The following is a 16,937-nucleotide window of genomic DNA, read 5'->3' as shown; positions in this document are numbered from 1 at the left end:
ACAGATCAGCCTTCTTGCAAAAGAAGCTGGCCAGCATTGGGCTTATCTAGAGATTACCCTGGCCCTTTCTTGCAGGGCCTGGTCAGTTACCTCAGGGCAGTATTCTTCCCGGGTCAGAAAATTCTAGACTAGACAACCAAAGTTTCTAAGAGCCTCTCCCCTCCAGGACCTGGTCAGTCAGCTGTCTGCACTGACACTTTACAGTCTGAAGTGTAGATGAGGGGGCGGGGTCATGGATGAGGCTGAGTTGTCTAGAGGGATCTGGAAACATCTTCTTTGGCCACTCTAAACTTTGTGAGAGTTCTGAAAAGTTCAGGAATCCTAGGCTGGCCAAGGAAGCAAGCAGCTCCCTTTCAGAATGGGAGGAGTCTGGAGCCATTCAGGCAAGTCCCTTCCTGCAGAAATGGGCATGGCCGTGGGCAGGGCCACAGGCAGACAGGTGGCAGTGAAGTCTAAAGCTTCTCTGTCTCCCGCTTCTTGGTTCAAGAACATTTCCAAATCTGCTCCTCCCACTCTACAAGGACCCTGAGCCCTAAGGGGTTCTATCTCTAGAACTTCCGTTTCTTGGACCCTGTCCTATGAGAGGTCCAGCTGAATGGGCAAAGGGGTGGGTGAGTACAATAGGGGAAAGAAGGGAAGCAGAGAAGAAAAGAAAGGAATTAGAGGCACCCAGCTAAGCAAATGACCTGCTTTCTACTAGTTTATGTTCAGCTGAGAGCCTCAGTAGTCTTTAGGGTCCCTTCCTCAGTTTTTCTGGGTCAGGGAAAGGAGTGTCCTGGCACAGACGGTATCAGTAGAGGGCAGACTGAGCTTTTAGGAGTCCAGGGAACCTACGGGAAGAACTGCTGGACGGGCCCCCTCCCTCTCTGTGCCCTGGATAGGGGTTCTGGGCCAGTCAGCCAGACCTCCCCCCACTGGCGGATCCGTTCAGCCCAAGCTCCGCCTGCCAGCACCCCTGACTCACTTCCTTTGCATCTAAGCGGAAACCTCCCCAGAGCTTCCTCTGCTCCTGTCCCTGGGGACCTGCAGGAGTCGCTACCCCTTCAAGCCCGAGTTGGGCCAGCCAGACCCTGGCCCACCCACCTCACCCTCGGGGTGGAAGACTAGCATTTCCTGTTTCCTGAGTTGCTGGCTATTGGCCTCGGAAGGGAGTGGCCGAGCTGGGGAGCCTGAGCAGCTGCAGGTAGGGATGATGTGGAGAGATCCAGGCCAGCCTCATAGTCAAGGCTCTAATCCTTCCTTGCTCTTTCTGTTCTTTTTTCTGCTCGTGTTCTCTGGGAGGATGCTGAGGGGCCCCAGATTTGTGCTTGGATGGGGGCTCGGGGTGGAAGTGGGTTGTTACTAGGAACATTGCTAGAGTTCATTCCCCAAAACATGAACGTTTGTCTGCTCATTCCTTTCCACCGACTGTCCTAAGTATGAGGAGAGCCTCAACTCTTAGGGGTACGGAGTCCTCTGGGACAAGGGGCCTACTTAGGATTTGTTTATTCCTCCAAGAGGGAAGTCAACAGTCTGATAAATTATACACCTCACCCCACCCCCGCACTTCCTCAAGGCCTAGGCCTTTGCTAAGAGGACCCAAGAGATTTGCATGCGTTGGGGCCCTCCTGCTGAGAGCTGGGCTTCCTGGTTAGTGGAGCTAGGCGAGGCGGGGCTAGTATTTGGCCGTAAAGCACCTTAAGGAACCCCCCAGAGGGTAAGATCCGGGACTCAGGAAGTCTTCCCGTTTTCCTATTACAGGGAGGGGAGCTGCATGCCTAGCACAGTTCCTGAGCCATGGACCGCGGCCATCCTAGCCTAGAGCCCCAGGCCAAGGGACCATGTGTGATCGCGCCAGTGCGCGCTGTGCTCCGTCTACGCCGCCGAGTCTGTGTCCTGCGCAAGAGGCGCCTCTTGCAGCCAGGCACTGAGCCGAACCTTGGGACGGGGACACTCGGGCCCAGCGGCAGCTTGGGGACTCTGCGTGGCGACCTAGACCAACCTAAATTCTTCACCTTCGACAGCCTGACGGAACTGTCTTCTAGGACACCCCGAAAGAGGCGCAGGCGTAGTCGGGTAGTGCTCTATCCGGAAACCTCGCGGAAGTGCCGACCCCGCACAGAGCGACAGAGTCGTGCACAGCGTTGCCTGCTTCTTCTTGTAGCCATTGTGGGATTCCAGGTTCTCAACGCCATTGAAAATCTGGACGATAATGCACAGCGTTACGACCTGGACGGGCTGGAGAAGGCGCTGCAGTGTTCCGTGTTTGGCCAGCCGGCTGCTGTGGGCCGCATCATGGCCCTGCTGCGAGACTACTTGGCTACACATGTGCACAGTCATCCCTTGCTCCTGGCGCTGCACGGGCCCACTGGTGTAGGCAAGAGTCACGTGGGGCGCCTGCTGGCACGCCACTTTCGCGCAGTGCTGGAGGATGGTGCTTTGGTTCTGCAGTACCATGCACGACATCACTGTCCAGAGTCACGGCCGGTTCAGGACTGCCGGAAGGAGCTGGCACAGCGTGTGGCGGATGTGGTGGCACAGGCTGAGGCTGAGGAGAAGACCCCTCTCTTGGTCCTGGATGAGGCTGAACTCTTACCACCTGCGCTGCTGGATGAACTGCACAACCTCGTGCAGCCACAGCGTTCGCACCATTTCCACAATGCTGTCTATGTCCTCCTAAGTGGTGCTGGTGGTACAGAGATCACACACTTTGTGCTGCAAAATGCGTCACGGATGTTGCCTCCACTCCGCCACGGTGCACGCAGTACTCAGACCGAGGAGTCTTCAGCTGAGGAGGAGTTACACACCAGTCTTCGAGAGCTCCTGGCCCGTGTGCACCCTCTGTGGCACACGGCAGCCATCGTGCCCTTCCTGCTACTGGACAAGCCAGATGTGGTCAACTGCTTCAGAGAGGAGATGGCAGGGGAGGGCTTTTTTCCTGAGCAGGCGCTGGCAGAACGTCTGGCAGAGCAACTCAGCTACTACCACGTTGCTGGCCATGAATTTGCCATCACTGGCTGTAAGCAGGTAGTAGCTAAGGTCAACCTCTTGCAGCACAACCCTGCACATGCTGAACACTAGGTAGTCAGTGGGCCCAGGCATTCAAAGAAAACAGGAAGGATGTCAGGTGATTTGTGGCCCCCAAGATGGTTCACCCCAGGAGCTAGGGAGGCCGATTCAGTGCCTCAGCTCTGAACTATTCTTCTTCACCCTTGAGCCTTGAGATTCCCTAAGGTCCCCCCTATATGGAGTCTCCCCCTGCCCCAGCTCCGACTATGCCCACCCTGTCCGAGAAACATGTGATAAGGCCTCCCGTAACCCTAGGAGGTAGCCAGTATGCACTTACGGTACAGATGGTCTCAGGTGTGTGGTTGTGGTAGGATTGTGGTCCTCTGGAACATATGGCAGCTTCCATGCCTCTCACAAACTCCCAACCACCCCTTCAGTGCCTCTTTAGAGCCCACAAGGTGGGGAATGCTCCTCTAGACCTGCCTCAGAAGACGATGGAGCTAGCTACAAGCCAGTGAGTAGATCCAGCGGAATTCAGATGTTTTGGAGGATGGACCTACTGGGAGACCCACCCTCTTGAAACTGGCTGCCTGTTTGTCCAGACAGACACATAGAGTGGCTTTGGAATCAGCTGCAAGGTTCAGGGCTCTGCTCAGCAGATGACGTGAGAGAAGAGGAACCTATACTCCAGGGAGGTGTTCAGGTTTCCTAAAAATGTTCACTGGACTCCAGTCTGTCCTACTGCTGAGGAGCTCAGTCCTTGTACTGACCTCTTCCATCCCCCGGCTCTGGAGTGACAGCAGTTGAGTCCACAGCAAACAGGCAGCAGTAGAAGTGACCCCGGGTCTTCAGCCTGACTGGCTGTTTGTAGGAAGCAGGAAGCAATTATGAGACCCAGTGGGGTGGGGGCAGATGGACAGGTGCAAGGCCTCTGCCTGCCTGTGCTGTGCTGGACCTGAAGACCTTTGGCGTCCTGGGTTCAGCCTGTCTCCATTTGCGTGGAATTTGCTAGGCATGAGGTTTCTTAGTACTCTGGCGCATCTGTGCTGCCACCTGGTGGCTGCATCCAGACTTTGCCTGTGAATGCTCATCATTCTGGGTTAGAAAGTGGCACATCCAGAAGTGAGGCTTGAGGGATACAGCCAGTGGTGACACAAGAAGAGATCAGAGAGGAGAGGCCCCTCAATGGGGGTAATAAGTCCTCCTCACACTGGGCGAGAGGTACAAAGCCACCCAGGCTCAGGTTTCCCTAGAGAGGATCACTGGCAGGCTCTCTTGCATGTCCTTTTGAATTTCATTGTCTCCCGTTTGCCAAGCATGGTCTGAGAATCCTGTGTGCATGACCTGCTGAATGTGGGCACTGTTCAGTTCTTGCAGGATGATGGCCCCAGGATTGTCACTTGGAAACCTACCTGGCTATGTGTTGCTTTCAGTCCTTCACTAAACGTCTGTATTTTTTCTCTATTTATTTATAAAACTGTGCACCTCTAAAATAATTTCATGGAGGCTAATTTCTGGTCTAAAGAGGCCTGAACACTCAGCACCGAGCAGGTTGCATTATGTCCACGGATAAACTGCAGCTCCAATCTACCCATCTTCTTTTCCTTTTCTGTTTGTCTATGGGTTGAGAAAAAGATGCTGAAACCCGTCACTGGGAATTCACCAGTGGCTCTAAGCATCCATTTACTACTTCCTGGTTTCAGAGGTGGGTATGGTGGTGTGCACCTTTAGTCCCAACACTCAGAGGCAGAGACAGGCAGCTCTTTAGTTTAAGAGCTGGTCTCTAGAGGGAGTTCCAGGACAGTCAGGGCTACACAGAAAAACTCTTGTCTCAAAACTCCTGAACCCTAATTCGTGTTTCAGACAGGGTTTTACATTTGTAGCCCAGGTTCACCTTGAAGTTTTGAGCCTCTTAAATGCTAAAATTATACTTGTGCACCATCATTCTGGCCAAATGGACTTTGTAGGTTTTGATATTTGAGAAATTCTGGAGGGAAGTGTAACAGGAAGCTGAAGTTCATAGTTTAGCCAGCAGAACTGAGCAGGAAATCTGCAAGGCACTATCGTCTTTATCCTTTTGATACAGACTTGCTATGAGATCCTAGGTGACCCAGAACTCAGTACTCTGTTTTTGCTCTTTTTGTTTTATTTTTGAGATAGGATCTTGCTATATAGTCCAGGCTTGCCTTGAACTCCTTGTAGCCTAGACTGGCTTCAGACTCTGAATTTCCATTAATCCTGCTGTGATTCACAAGCAGGAAACAGAGAGCATTGGTTCCAAGTGAAGCTCTGGAGGTACACCTTGAGGTCACACTTTCTAATCCATCCCAAATAGTTATACCAACCAGGGACCAAGTATCCAAATGTATGACTCTGAGAAGGCTGCTCCCACTCAGCACCGTTCAGAGCCTCTACCAAACACATGTGGAGACAGAAGCTGGAAGAGGGAACCACTTTAATCAAGTCAAGGTTTGGGAAAGCAGACAGCCCATCACAGAGGGGAAACTTTCCATCTTCAAAACAGAAATGTGTCAAGGTGTTGGTGGGTGGGAGGGGAGAGACTTTTTTTTTCGTCTTTAAAACATGTTTTTGACCTCTTGACCCATAAATCTAGAGGGCAGAAACCTGTCTTAAGAACTTTAAGTGTCTTTGTCTTTAGAAGTGTAAACAAGGGCAGTTAAAGGAACCCTAACAGCAGGCCTTCTGAGAATCAGAAATGACACAGACCAGTTTGAGATCAGGCGGTATTGGGCTCCAAGTCATAATTATAAAACAGTGGCTTCTAGTCTGTGCCTTGCCTTAGGTTATTTCATTTTACAAAGCAGAATTTGACTCCATTTTGGGAAACACAGAGGCAGGATGACTGCACTTCTCTATGCTTGAAACACCATCTGCCCTGCCAGACACAGATGCTGAAGATGAGGAGATACCATATGAACACATCAGTGTGCCAGACGAATGAATTAACGAGCACCCATCAACTCAACACCCATGGGTCAAGGAACCAGCAAGCAAGGAGCTTGACAGCCACCCAGCCAGCCTCGTCCTGTACCTTGGCTCTATGGACTTGACTCAAAAACCCACGCTGAGCTTGGTTTTGTGGTGTCCCTAGCAGCTCTTAAGAACTTATTTTTTTAAAGATTTATTTGTTTTGTATATACACTGTTGATCTCTTCATGCATACCAGAAGAGGGCATCAGATCCCATTACAGATGGTTGTGAGCCACCATGTGGTTGCTGGGACTTGAACTCAGGACCTCTGGAAGAACAGTCAGTGCTCTTAACTGCTGAGCCATCTCTCCAGCCCTGTCCTATAAACTCTTAACAGTGTAGAAGAGCACATATGTAGCCATCTGTGCTTCTGACACAATATGCTCACAACCACAGGATAGCCGTAGGTTAGACAAAAGAATGAAGGCGGAGGCAGCAAGATTTTGATGTAGAGCATCGAGGGAAGACCTTATTATTTTAAAGTTTTATTTATGCTGTGTGTATGAGTGTCTTGCCTGGATGTATGACTGTGTGCTACAAGCATGCATGGGGCATGGGGATGGCAGAGGAGAAAATCAGACTCTTAGGAACTGGAGTTACAGTTGCGAGCCTCCATGTAGGTGCTAGGAACTGACTCGGGTCCTCGATGAGGGAAGACAGTGTTCCTAAACACTGAACTATCTCTCCAAACCCTTTATTTTTTAAAGAATTACATATTTATTCTATATATATGACCATGCTGAAGCTGTCACACCAGAAGAGGGCATCAGATCCCATTACAGATGGTTATGAGCCACCATGTGGTGCTGGGATTTGAACTCAGGACCTCTGGAAGAGCAGTCAGTGCTCTAACCACTGAGCCACCTCTTTCAATTAATTTTTTAAAAAATTATGCTTATGTTAGTGTTGGTGTCCCGGGGCAGAAGAGGAAGTTGCATCTCCTGGAGCTAGAGTTACAGACCGCTGTGGGTGGGCAGACACGGGTGCTGAGAATCGGACCAGGGTCCTTTGCAAGAGCTCTCAGCCATGGCGTCTTCCATGTTCTGTGACATCATTTTTCACTCACTTTAACTTTTAAAAATGCTGTTTCAAACTGGGTATAGCAGTACTCAGCTTTAATCCAGCACTCAGGAGCAGAGGCAGGAGGATCTCTGAGTTTGAGGGCATCCTGGTCTATAGACTGAGTTTAAGGATAGACAAGGCCACACAGAAAACCCCTGTCTGGAAAAAAACAAATGCTCCGCCATGGTGAAACCTGCCTAGTCCTCAAAGATTTTAGTTTATTGCTATTATTAATTGGTTTTTCAAGACAGGGTTTCTCTGTGTAACCAGGCTGGCCTCCAACTCAGATCCACCTGCCTCTGCCTCCCTAGTGCTGGGACTAAAGGCGCGTGCCACCACCACCACCAAGCTTATATTAGTTTTAATTATTTTTTGGGGGGGTGTGCAGGTGTGAGACAGGGACTCTCTGTATAGCCTTGGCTGTCCTGGAACTCACTCTATAGCTCAGGCTGGCCTCGAATCAGAACTTCTTGCCTCCGCCTCTCAAGTTCTGGGACTAAAGGTGTTCACCACACCTGGTTCAAAGTTTTTAATTTTAAAATGTATTTTCTTGAGACTGGGTCTCACTCTGTAGCTCTAGCTGGCCTCCAACTCACAGATTCTGAGTGCTGAGACTGTTGGCATGCAACTACCACCAAGCTTAGCTGTGTACGTGATGTGAGCGCACATTAGTGTGTTCCACAGCTAGTGTGTGGAGGTCACAGGACACCTGTGGAGTGGCTGCTCTCCCTCCCTTGACTGTTAGTTCCGGAGGCGGAACTCTGGTCCGCAGGCTTCAGGTCGCTTTTGATAGGTGTATAACTTAACTACTTGCACACTGCTGTGATAAAGCACCAGGACCGAAGAAGCAACATTGAAAAGAAACCATTGAATTGCCGGGCAGTGGTAGTGTACCCCTTTAGTCCCCAACAGAAGACTGGGAGGCAGAAGCAGGAGGATCTCTACAGTTGAGGCCTAGAATCAAGCTCCAGGACAGCCAGGGCTACACAGCAGGATGGAGGATGCGAGGGAGAGAAGGAAAAAGGAGGGAAGGGGGAGGAAGGGAGGGAGAGGGGAAGCATTTCCTTGGCTTATGGTTTTCTGTGCTTATCATTCATAAGGCTGCAGGAGAGGCAGCCTACTAGTGCCAGCCACCACTGGGCCCACAGAGGCTCCAGGCTCTGTACCCAGAGGCACCCTCTAGCCTATCTTAAGGATCGTTTGGAATGTGTCCTGTATCCTGCAGCCGTTAGAAGTGTGGCCTTTGGGTAAAGGTGGGTGTTTTGCTAACCATCTTTGAAGTCTTGAGCATTGGGATAGCCTCCATTTTCCACTTGGTCAAGACATTATAGGGACTGCAGAAGTGGTTCAGGGGTCTCAGCTGGGCAGTTGGCCTCGACCACGTACAGCTTGGACCATTTCCACCTTCTGATCGGTTGCTTTCCTGTCCCTCCCACAAATGATCAGGTTTTCAACTTCAGCAGCTGCCAAGGCCCGCTCGCTGTGCATTTTCTCCCTGGTCTTTCCCTATTTCTTTCTCTCCGTCCATCCTGCTTGTCATACACTAACGCCATTCCCACTGCTTTAGGCCAGGCTGTCTACTCTGTCTGGTTCCGGTGTCATCAGTTCTGGGAACTCATCCTCTGTCTCATAGCCCACCTTGTGGAGCTCCCACCCCTGGGCAGAGCCCCAGCTGGTCATGTCTTTCTGACCCATGCATGTCAGCTCTTGTTCCTTTGTGACCTAAGCAGGTCACCCATGCCTCCGACGGATGGAGGCTGGAATCCTGGGCAACCAGAAGCACAAACACAGCTGCCCACCTCAGCCACACACCTAGTGCTCTTGGCGGGAACCACAGTGCTGGCCGTGACCACAGGGAGGCAGCACAGTCTGGCAGGCCAGCCGCAGCCGCCCCCTCCCCAGCTTCCACGCCCTTTCCCCTAACTAGCTTTAAGCTCCACAGGAAGAGCCCGGATCATCAGAGGCCGGGGAGGTCCAGGCTGGGCAAGGTGCGTCCGAGATCCAGAGAGCCAGTCTTGCCCGCCCCTGTCTCCCCCAACCCGTCCCCGTCTCTCGGTGCCTAAGGGGAACCCCGCCCGCTCTCGGGAGGTGACCGGAGATCTCTGCTCCTGTTTGGTCAGGACCAGGGTGTTCTCAGACTCTGCTTGGGTCTCCTCCAACCTCCTTGTCTCTTTCTTGTCTTGGGGAGGGTGTCACTCGCAGCCTGCACACGTGCACCGAGCCACTAAGAGAAGCGTCTGGAGGGCACAAGCAGGTCCTCCTAAGTAGCTGCGGGTCCCAGGCAGTGACCTAGAGCAGACGACAGCTGGTCTCTGCCCTCACACCGAGCCCGGCAGTGGGTGCTTGGGCAGCCGGTGCGCCGGAGGGCGCCGCTCCCGGCCGCCTCGCCTGGCGGGCTCGCAGGAACGGCCCCGCTGGCTTTGAATGTAAAGACTCTGCCTTTGTGAGTCTTGCCCGCCCCACCCGCCGCCGTCCTCATTAGCATAGCAGCTGCTCGCCGAGCGAGGACCCGCTCAGGAGAGGGCAGAGGCCTCCAGAATGAATGGGGCCGCGGCTTTGGTGCGGGCGAGAGAAGAAAGACCGACAGACGGACGCGCAGGGGACTGTCGGAAGGACATCCAACCAGAAGAATGCGCCGCACGGGGGCGGGGCTGAGGCGGTGGGGGAGGACGGCCTCCAGGGACCCTAGAGCCCCAGGAGGGTCTTGCCAAGGCCTCAGAAGGAGCAGTTGCTGAGGTTCCCAGACCTTCGACGGCCCCTCCTATGGTCTGAGCCCTTATACGGAAGGCTTGGGCTTTGTTGCTTAGCAGTCCCAGGCACAAGGCCTCCTTTCCCGTCCTTCAAGGCCTGTGGATGTCGCCTCTTTCCTTCAGGCCTCGTGGGAGCACCAAGACACAGCTGGCTTTCCCAGGTCAAAGGGTAGCTGTTCCTTCATCGTGGTGCACGTCCCCTTTGTCCATTCTTGTGATGAGCTTTAGGGACAAGACTGCCCCGTAGCCACTGCTCTTCTCCCTTTCTGGCCTGTTCTGTGTTCTAGCTCTTCCCAGTTCACTCTTACAAGTGGACGACGGTATTTCTGCATTTCTGGCAGTAAATATTGTCTGTGTAATGGATCAGATCAAAGGTAGGAGCCAAGCACTCTCCAGAAAACAAGGGGCAGGCCTTGACCTTCGAATTCTGTGTCCTGAGGGAGAACTTCAGGGTTCCCCAATTATTCTGGTGCCCAATCCTCCAGGTCCTCTCAGTACCTCTTGGCTAGTACCTGGCAACAGGCACATGTGCAGCTCTGGAGGGCCAGGTTCTTTTCACCTGCCCTACGGTGTCTGGGGAGAGGAAAGGACTTTACCGGAGACTCGTCCAGCCCATACTAACTGCCTGCTCCGCTGCAACGGGTACTTTGTAGAGCTGAAAGGACCACTGGCCACTACATTCTAGGGAAATGGGCACCAGAGATATGGCAACCTTGACCTGGTCACAGAGACGTCTGCTCTGTCACGGGAGCCATGCGGCCGGGCACTCTTCCTGCGAGCCCTTCCAGTCCGCCAGCCTAAGGACTTCAGCTAAATCTTCCCCTGCTCTGCACAGTCCTCACTCTGGAACACCCTGCCTACAGTCCCCTGTGCTCCCAGACTTTGTGCACTCAGTGGGTCTGACCAGCTGGCATTCTTACCACAGCTCTGAGCCCAAGGGGAAGGAGCATGTCTACCTACCTGCCTCCTAGTGTTCGGCTTTGGGAAGAGGCTCAGTGCTTTTCCCGTAGCCCAGACTGTCTTCCTCAGCCTTTTTTTTTTTTTTTTTTTTTTTTTTTTTTTTTTTGTTCTGGAACTGTGTAGATCAGGCTGGCCTGGAACTCAGAGAGCGCCTGGAGTAAAAGGTCTATGCCACCACACCCAGGTTTGCCATCTCTTCTTAGCCTCATTTCGTTCTTGACACCGCCGTCTGTTGGATCCCTCCAAAGAGCTTTGGGGAGATGCAGGATTGCATTGGCAAACACATCCATGGAAGCCCTCGAGCCTCTCTTAGGTGGGCGAATTTTAAAGGCTGTAAAGGCTCTTGCTGAGCCTTCCCTCCTCACACTCCGTACTCAGAAGTCTAGGGTGGGGACTGAAGACTTAACTGGCCACATCCTCCTAACTTTGGGCAGTTTGAGCTGGACGGCTGGCCACTGCTCCAGGGAAATGAGCATCAGTAACCTCAGACTTGTTCCCCTGAAAACAGTGTAGAGCAGAGGGAAGACATGGCCACTCCTGGTGGTGACAATTCCTGGGGCAGGACTTCCTGAGGAAGACCCCATCCCTCCCTCCAGTGTCTTATCACAGTCTATTCATTCTTGGAAGTCTAATAACCTTACTGTGGATGGGGAAACAATGTTAAGACCTCGAAAGTGGGAACCTGAGGGGCATGTGTGGGATGATGGCTGCCTGGAGTTTGTTTCAGAACAACCACTTATGTTAGGGCTCCTTTGGAGCTCTCCTGATGGCTGTTGCTCTGGTCCAGTCAGGACCCCAGGAATGAGTTGTCCATGTTCCTCCAATGCATTTTCTCAGATCACAGGCATGGGAACCCTGGACCTAACTCAGATCTACTTTATGGTGAATTTGGCCCTGGACTCTGGAAGCCCCAAATCTCTAGGGGGGTTTGCTCGCCCAGGAGCAACTGGAATGTTCCCCTGAATCTAAAGAGACCCTCATCTGTGCAGAAGTTCCTCCAGGGTTAACACCTCAGACTGGGTAGGAAGCATGAGGCTACAAACAGACTTCTCTGGGGAGGTCTCAGCCATTGCCAATCCTAGGAAGTAGCTGAGACACAGCTCCTGAGGTGGTATCTGGGTTCCCAAAGCCCCTGTGGTTGACTTAGACAGTGACAGTTGAGCTAGGCTGAGCTCATGTTTTACACAGATCTTTGGATTCACAAGCCAAGCAGCCATCACCTATTAGTTGAAGATAGCATGCCCTGGCCCAACCTCATCCCTTAGAGGGGATTAGTGACTTCTGCCAAAATTAAGAACCAGTATCTTTTTTAATATAAAAAGACCAATGAAAAATTTATTTATAAATTTTTCACAATGGGCTACAAGTCTATATCGTACGCTCAGGATGTGCCACAGACTTCATACAGATAGAGACCAAACCAGGAGCCATTTGAAGCTTCAACATAGGCTCAGGAAGTCTTAACATTAATTAACATAATTAAAAAGGCATTTGCATGTAGAAAAACCATACAGAACTCCTTTTGAAGTAATCTGTGCTTGTCTCAATGGCTGCCAGTTTCACGACAGTATCACTGTTCCTCCCACACTGGTTCATAAAAGCCCAGAAGACCAAAGAATATGGCCAGGCGGCACAAAAGGCTCCACCCACCTGTGTCCTCAAGTGCTCCCCATTTTTGCACGAAGGGTCAGCAGCACTACTATGAAGGGGAAACCTCATTTAAATTTGAATAATTCAGCCTCCCTTTTATTTCCCAGGATCAAAACAAGAAGGGGTGTGGGGTTGCATAGAAAATTGGAACCACAGAAACCAGGAAGTCTCTCCTTTCAGGGACAGCAAGTGACACTCCAGCACCTCCTCCAGCCCTGGTCCTTGGCACAGCCCCTCCCTCATAGCAGGATCCTCAGATCATAATAGGGTCCTGGAGCAGGGTCTGGGTAGGGAGAAGGGGCTGAGGGGGAGGAGCTGGGGAAGACAGGACGGTCACAGAAGTTCTTCAGTCAGCCATAGCATGAGAGATTCACAGTCTTTATAGGAATTTTATAAAAATATAAATATGGGTACACAACAGCCTTCACAACGCTGGATACAACGCCCTTTAAAATTGGGTTCATAACTAAGATTCAAAAAAATACACCTAAAACTTGGCTTAAAATATGTTAATATTTTATATTCTGTCATAAATGTTATGACATTTAATTGTGGCAAATTCATTTACTTTTTTAAAAAAGTGTGCAACCGACTATTAACTATAATAGAAGTCACTAGGAAGGCTCTTAGAATCCCCACGTCCCAGCCACGCGGGCTTCAAGGTCCCTTTGGAACATTGCTAAACCAACCGGTGTGGGGAAATGGTGGCCTCTCACGGGACGGTAAAAGGAGACAGATCCTGGGCTCCCTGAACTCAGAATCCAGGGAGAGGAACAGAGGAATGAGGTGTGGAAGATAAGGGACTTGGTGGGGGAGGGGCTAGCAATGGGAAAACCATAGGGCTAGGCGGTATTTTCAGTGCAACCAAGAAATGGTAGACTCAAGTTTTTAGTTTTAAGGAAAAAAAATGCATCTTTCTCCCATAACCACGCACAATATTTCCAAACAAAAAAACTCAGGCGCACAAACTTCACCCACAAATATACACACACGTGATAAATAGTCGAGGACGTGAGGAACCCGGAGCGTCCCCTTCCTAGAGCGAGGGCGCGCAGATGGTGGAGTCCCGGTAGTGGCTGCTTGGCGGCCGCCAGTGGCGGGAGCCACACTGCGGCCGGGCGGCCGGGCCTCACGGGCGGCGGCGGGAGCGCGAGTCCGCCCGCGCCTTTCACCTTCCGGAGAAAACATTTCAAGCGGAGGATCCGGTATCTCGGGATTCCGAAGTCTCCCAGTGTGAGACTCAAATTTCAAAATGGACTGGAGCCTGCGCCCCGCCCCCACCCTCTAGGCGGTCGGGGGCCGAGGGAAGACTCGGGGCCCTGCGGGGCTCAGAGGACTGCCGAGGGGAGGCGCTCTCTTGCGGAGAGCCGAACCCTGGGGGCCACGGACGCGCTCCTTTGGTCGTGGCCGCGGACGTAGAGACCTAGCCCGATTTCCACGCGGACCAGCAAACCTGGCGCACACCGAGGTAGTTGGCGGGAAGGTACAGCAGAGACGACGCAGGTGAGGCCAGGGTCCGGGGTCGGGGTGGCTATCACCGGCTGCTGGCCGCGTACTTGGCCTTGGTGATGAGATAGAGCACGATGTCCTGGTGGCCCCCGAAAGCGGCGATGTGCAGCGCGCTCCAGCCGTCGCGGTTGGCTAGGCGGATGTCCGCGCCGAACTTGACCAGCAGCTTCACCAGCTCCAGGTTGCCGTCGATGACTGACTGGTGCAGTGCTGTCTGGCCCTCCGGCCCAAACGAGTTCACGTTGAATTCGCAGTTAGTCATGTTCTGCAGCAGCGACTGCAGCTCCTGCGTGTTTCCCTTGCGCACGGCTTCCTGGAAGATGCGCTGCGTCTGTGGCGCCGAGCAGGTGGACAGCTCGGCTTGGCTCATGCTGCCGCAGAGCTAGGGCCGCGCCCCGGCTCAGCGCGGGCGGCGGCTGCGATGCGGGCCCCGGGCTGTCTCGGGGCGTGTCTCGGGGTACGCCTCGGCGCATGGAGGGCGCTGCGCCCCCGGGCCCCGCACGCCGCCCCTGCGCTCTCCGGGCGCTCGGGGCCGAGGGCCGCAGGCGCGGGACCCCTGCTGCATTCAGCCGCGCCCAGGCGGGCGGGCGACAGGGCTGGGTGCTGGTTCGCAGGACCTGGGGCAGCTGGAGGCCGCGACACTAGCAGTCGTGGTCCCTTCGAGGTTAGGCTTTGCTCCAGCTGAACTCCACCCGCGTCCCTCTGCAAAACAGTTCTAATTCTCCCGGCGCTTCCCGGAGTCTTTTACGGGTCTTATATTTGCATAACAATGGACGCTCTTGACGCGCACACCAGGGCACTTTCGATTGGGTGGTGCCCACGTGGGGGCGGGGCGGAGGCAGGGTCGTGCGGCTGCTCCCTCCACGATAGAGGGCGCTGGTCTCAGCCAGCACCAGACGGGGTGGTCAAGCGGCCTCAGGGGTTTTCCAGCATCACTGCCGGATCCTGGGTCCGGTTGTTCCAGTGTATAACGTCCCGCAGTTTTCTTCTTCCTTCACAGATGTTGGAAACTGCGAGTTCCTCGCGCAGACACTCCCAGGCCTGGACCTGGCGTTCATAGGTAGCAATTTCACACACCGCTCGGTTGCTTAGTTCTCCATCACTCTTCCTTTTTCTCCATCACACACTTTCTACTCAAGAGTAACTACCCAGGGAGCTTGAGCAGCAGTTGTGTTTGGCCCCTCCACACTAATGAAAGGAGCACCATGCCCTTAAGCCACCCCCAGTGTAAGGGTTCCTTGGACAGGCTGGCACAGTCTGTCTGTCTCTCATGGTGGGCAGTCTGTCACCACTCTCCCTATGTGTTTGTTGCCTCTGCTCAGCCGTTGTCAGCATGTAGGACACATAGGGCTGGCTTGTGAGACCCACAGCACTGCCCTCTGAGGGAGTTCTGAAATGACTCATTTCCAAACCATAAGCCTCACGTTTCATTGACCACTCTTAACAACTGACCAGGAGGCAGGAGGTGCTGGCGCTGGCTGGGAAGGCAACGCTCACCCTCATTGTTTTATAGCTTCAGCTTCACTGTGGCTGCTGAAAATTAAGGAGGAATGATCTCAAGACTTGACAGAGCAGGAGGCAGGCACGTCAGGGCTTGATTTCTTCTGAAGCTTACTGGGAATTCCAAGCAGGCAACTGTAAGCCTCAGCTGGGCAGACCACCCTGCCAGGCTCCGTCTGCGGAAGCTCCTGCTCCAGACTCAGAACGTATGGTGCTTACGGGGCCTGCCCCCCAACCTTACTTTGTGCTCTGGCAGAAACCATAGCTAAGTTGAATGGAGCCACTTGCTGTCAGGTCACCCAGTTTAGGGTCACACTCCCCTTTTAGTAGCCAGAGGAGCTGAATCTCATGTGTATTCAGCTTGGAAACCTCTCTGGTCTTCTTGCGATCCGTGGTCTATTGGGTTCTGCCCATTTGGTCCCGGATCCACACCTTACGCCTCACTGTTCCAAGATCTGGCGAGGAATCCTTGAGGTTCTTCCCACAGTGCAGGTGAATTGAGGTGCAGTTGGGGATTCTGACTGATGTCTGTGTCACAGAACACTAACCCAGAACGAGGCAGGCAGGGAGAAAAGGGAGTTCTGGGAGCACAGGAGAACAGGCTCTGCTTCCTAGTTGGCCCAAGCTATATAATACATCTGCATAGGGCTTGGACAAGGCATCAGACAGGCAGGAGTCAGAGACCACACCTTGGGGTGAGCAGAGCCCTTACTTTCACTGAGCCCAGGGCTGTCCCTTGAAGGTGAATGGGTCACCGGATGGGCCCCTACCTAGGTGGGCTCCAGCCTGGGCTGAGGAAGGGTATCTGAGATGCTTGCCCAGAGCAGAGCCTGGGAGAAAAGTCCTGTTGACATCCGCAGCAGGCGGCAGACAAAGGGGCCCTGTGTGAGCTCAGTGTGGGAACGCTAGGCCGCCACCACAGGGGCTGTGAGAGCTGGAAGGCTCAGCTAGTTCTTGCAGAATAGCATGGCTGGTGTGGCAGGCCTATCGTAGTAAAAGCTTTTTCCTGAGGACATTTTGCCCTGTGTCAGACTCAAAGGACAGACAGATGTGCTTGGTGTACCACCACCACTGTGAGCCGAATGACCAGCTACCTGGAGGACTTCTTAGGTGCTGGTTAAGAAATCCCCTGCTGGCTCATGCTCCCTCACGGCTTTGCTCTGGCCCACACCCATGCTTTCCTGTCTCAGATAAGGAGGGGCTTGGGGAAGGCTGTGGGGCATTTGGTTTCTAGTAAGCACCACCCAAAAGGTGAACATTTGTTCCATGTTATGGAAGAGAGGGAGGGGAGGCCCTCCCAGAGAGCCTCAGCCTCCCTCCCCCCAGTATTAAGTGCTGCTGTTTATGATGCTCGCTTGGGGTCTCGCTTGAGACCCCCTTCTGGCTGTGATACTGGACTCTCACCTTTATTCCTTTCCGGATCCTAAGAGCATCCTGACCACCATCTGCTCATTCCTAGAAGGGGACAGTGGGAAGGGCATCCTTCTCCCTCCAGATGCCTGACTCCTGCAGCCAGCATCTGTGAGA

At 53.2% G+C, this 16,937-nt stretch overlaps 2 protein-coding genes across 2 annotated transcripts; one reads left to right on the top strand and one right to left on the bottom strand.

Moving 5' to 3' along the window:
- The first annotated feature begins 1,097 nt into the window (after window positions 1-1,097).
- Window positions 1,098-3,086, top strand: TOR4A (torsin family 4 member A). The gene is made up of 2 exons (XM_080927864.1): window positions 1,098-1,183; window positions 1,741-3,086. The coding sequence occupies exon 2, from the start codon at window positions 1,777-1,779 to the stop codon at window positions 3,058-3,060; it is 1,284 nt and encodes a 427-aa protein (XP_080783990.1). The 5' UTR covers window positions 1,098-1,183; window positions 1,741-1,776; the 3' UTR covers window positions 3,061-3,086.
- A 9,032-nt stretch (window positions 3,087-12,118) lies between these two features.
- NRARP (NOTCH regulated ankyrin repeat protein) lies at window positions 12,119-14,621 on the bottom strand. Its single transcript, XM_080927455.1, has one exon. The coding sequence runs from the start codon at window positions 14,278-14,280 to the stop codon at window positions 13,936-13,938; it is 345 nt and encodes a 114-aa protein (XP_080783581.1). The 5' UTR covers window positions 14,281-14,621; the 3' UTR covers window positions 12,119-13,935.
- Between the last annotated feature and the right edge of the window lie 2,316 nt (window positions 14,622-16,937).

The sequence above is a fragment of the Micromys minutus genome (genome assembly GCF_963924665.1).
Source record: "Micromys minutus genome assembly, chromosome: 13".
Lineage (NCBI taxonomy): Eukaryota > Metazoa > Chordata > Mammalia > Rodentia > Muridae > Micromys > Micromys minutus.
This window is presented reverse-complemented; position numbering and strand designations above follow the sequence as displayed.

Coding starts and splice junctions, on each gene's coding strand:
- TOR4A (XM_080927864.1), top strand. CDS start 1,777: ATGGACCGCGGCCATCCTAGCCTAGAGCCCCAGGCCAAGGGACCATGT.
- NRARP (XM_080927455.1), bottom strand. CDS start 14,280: ATGAGCCAAGCCGAGCTGTCCACCTGCTCGGCGCCACAGACGCAGCGC.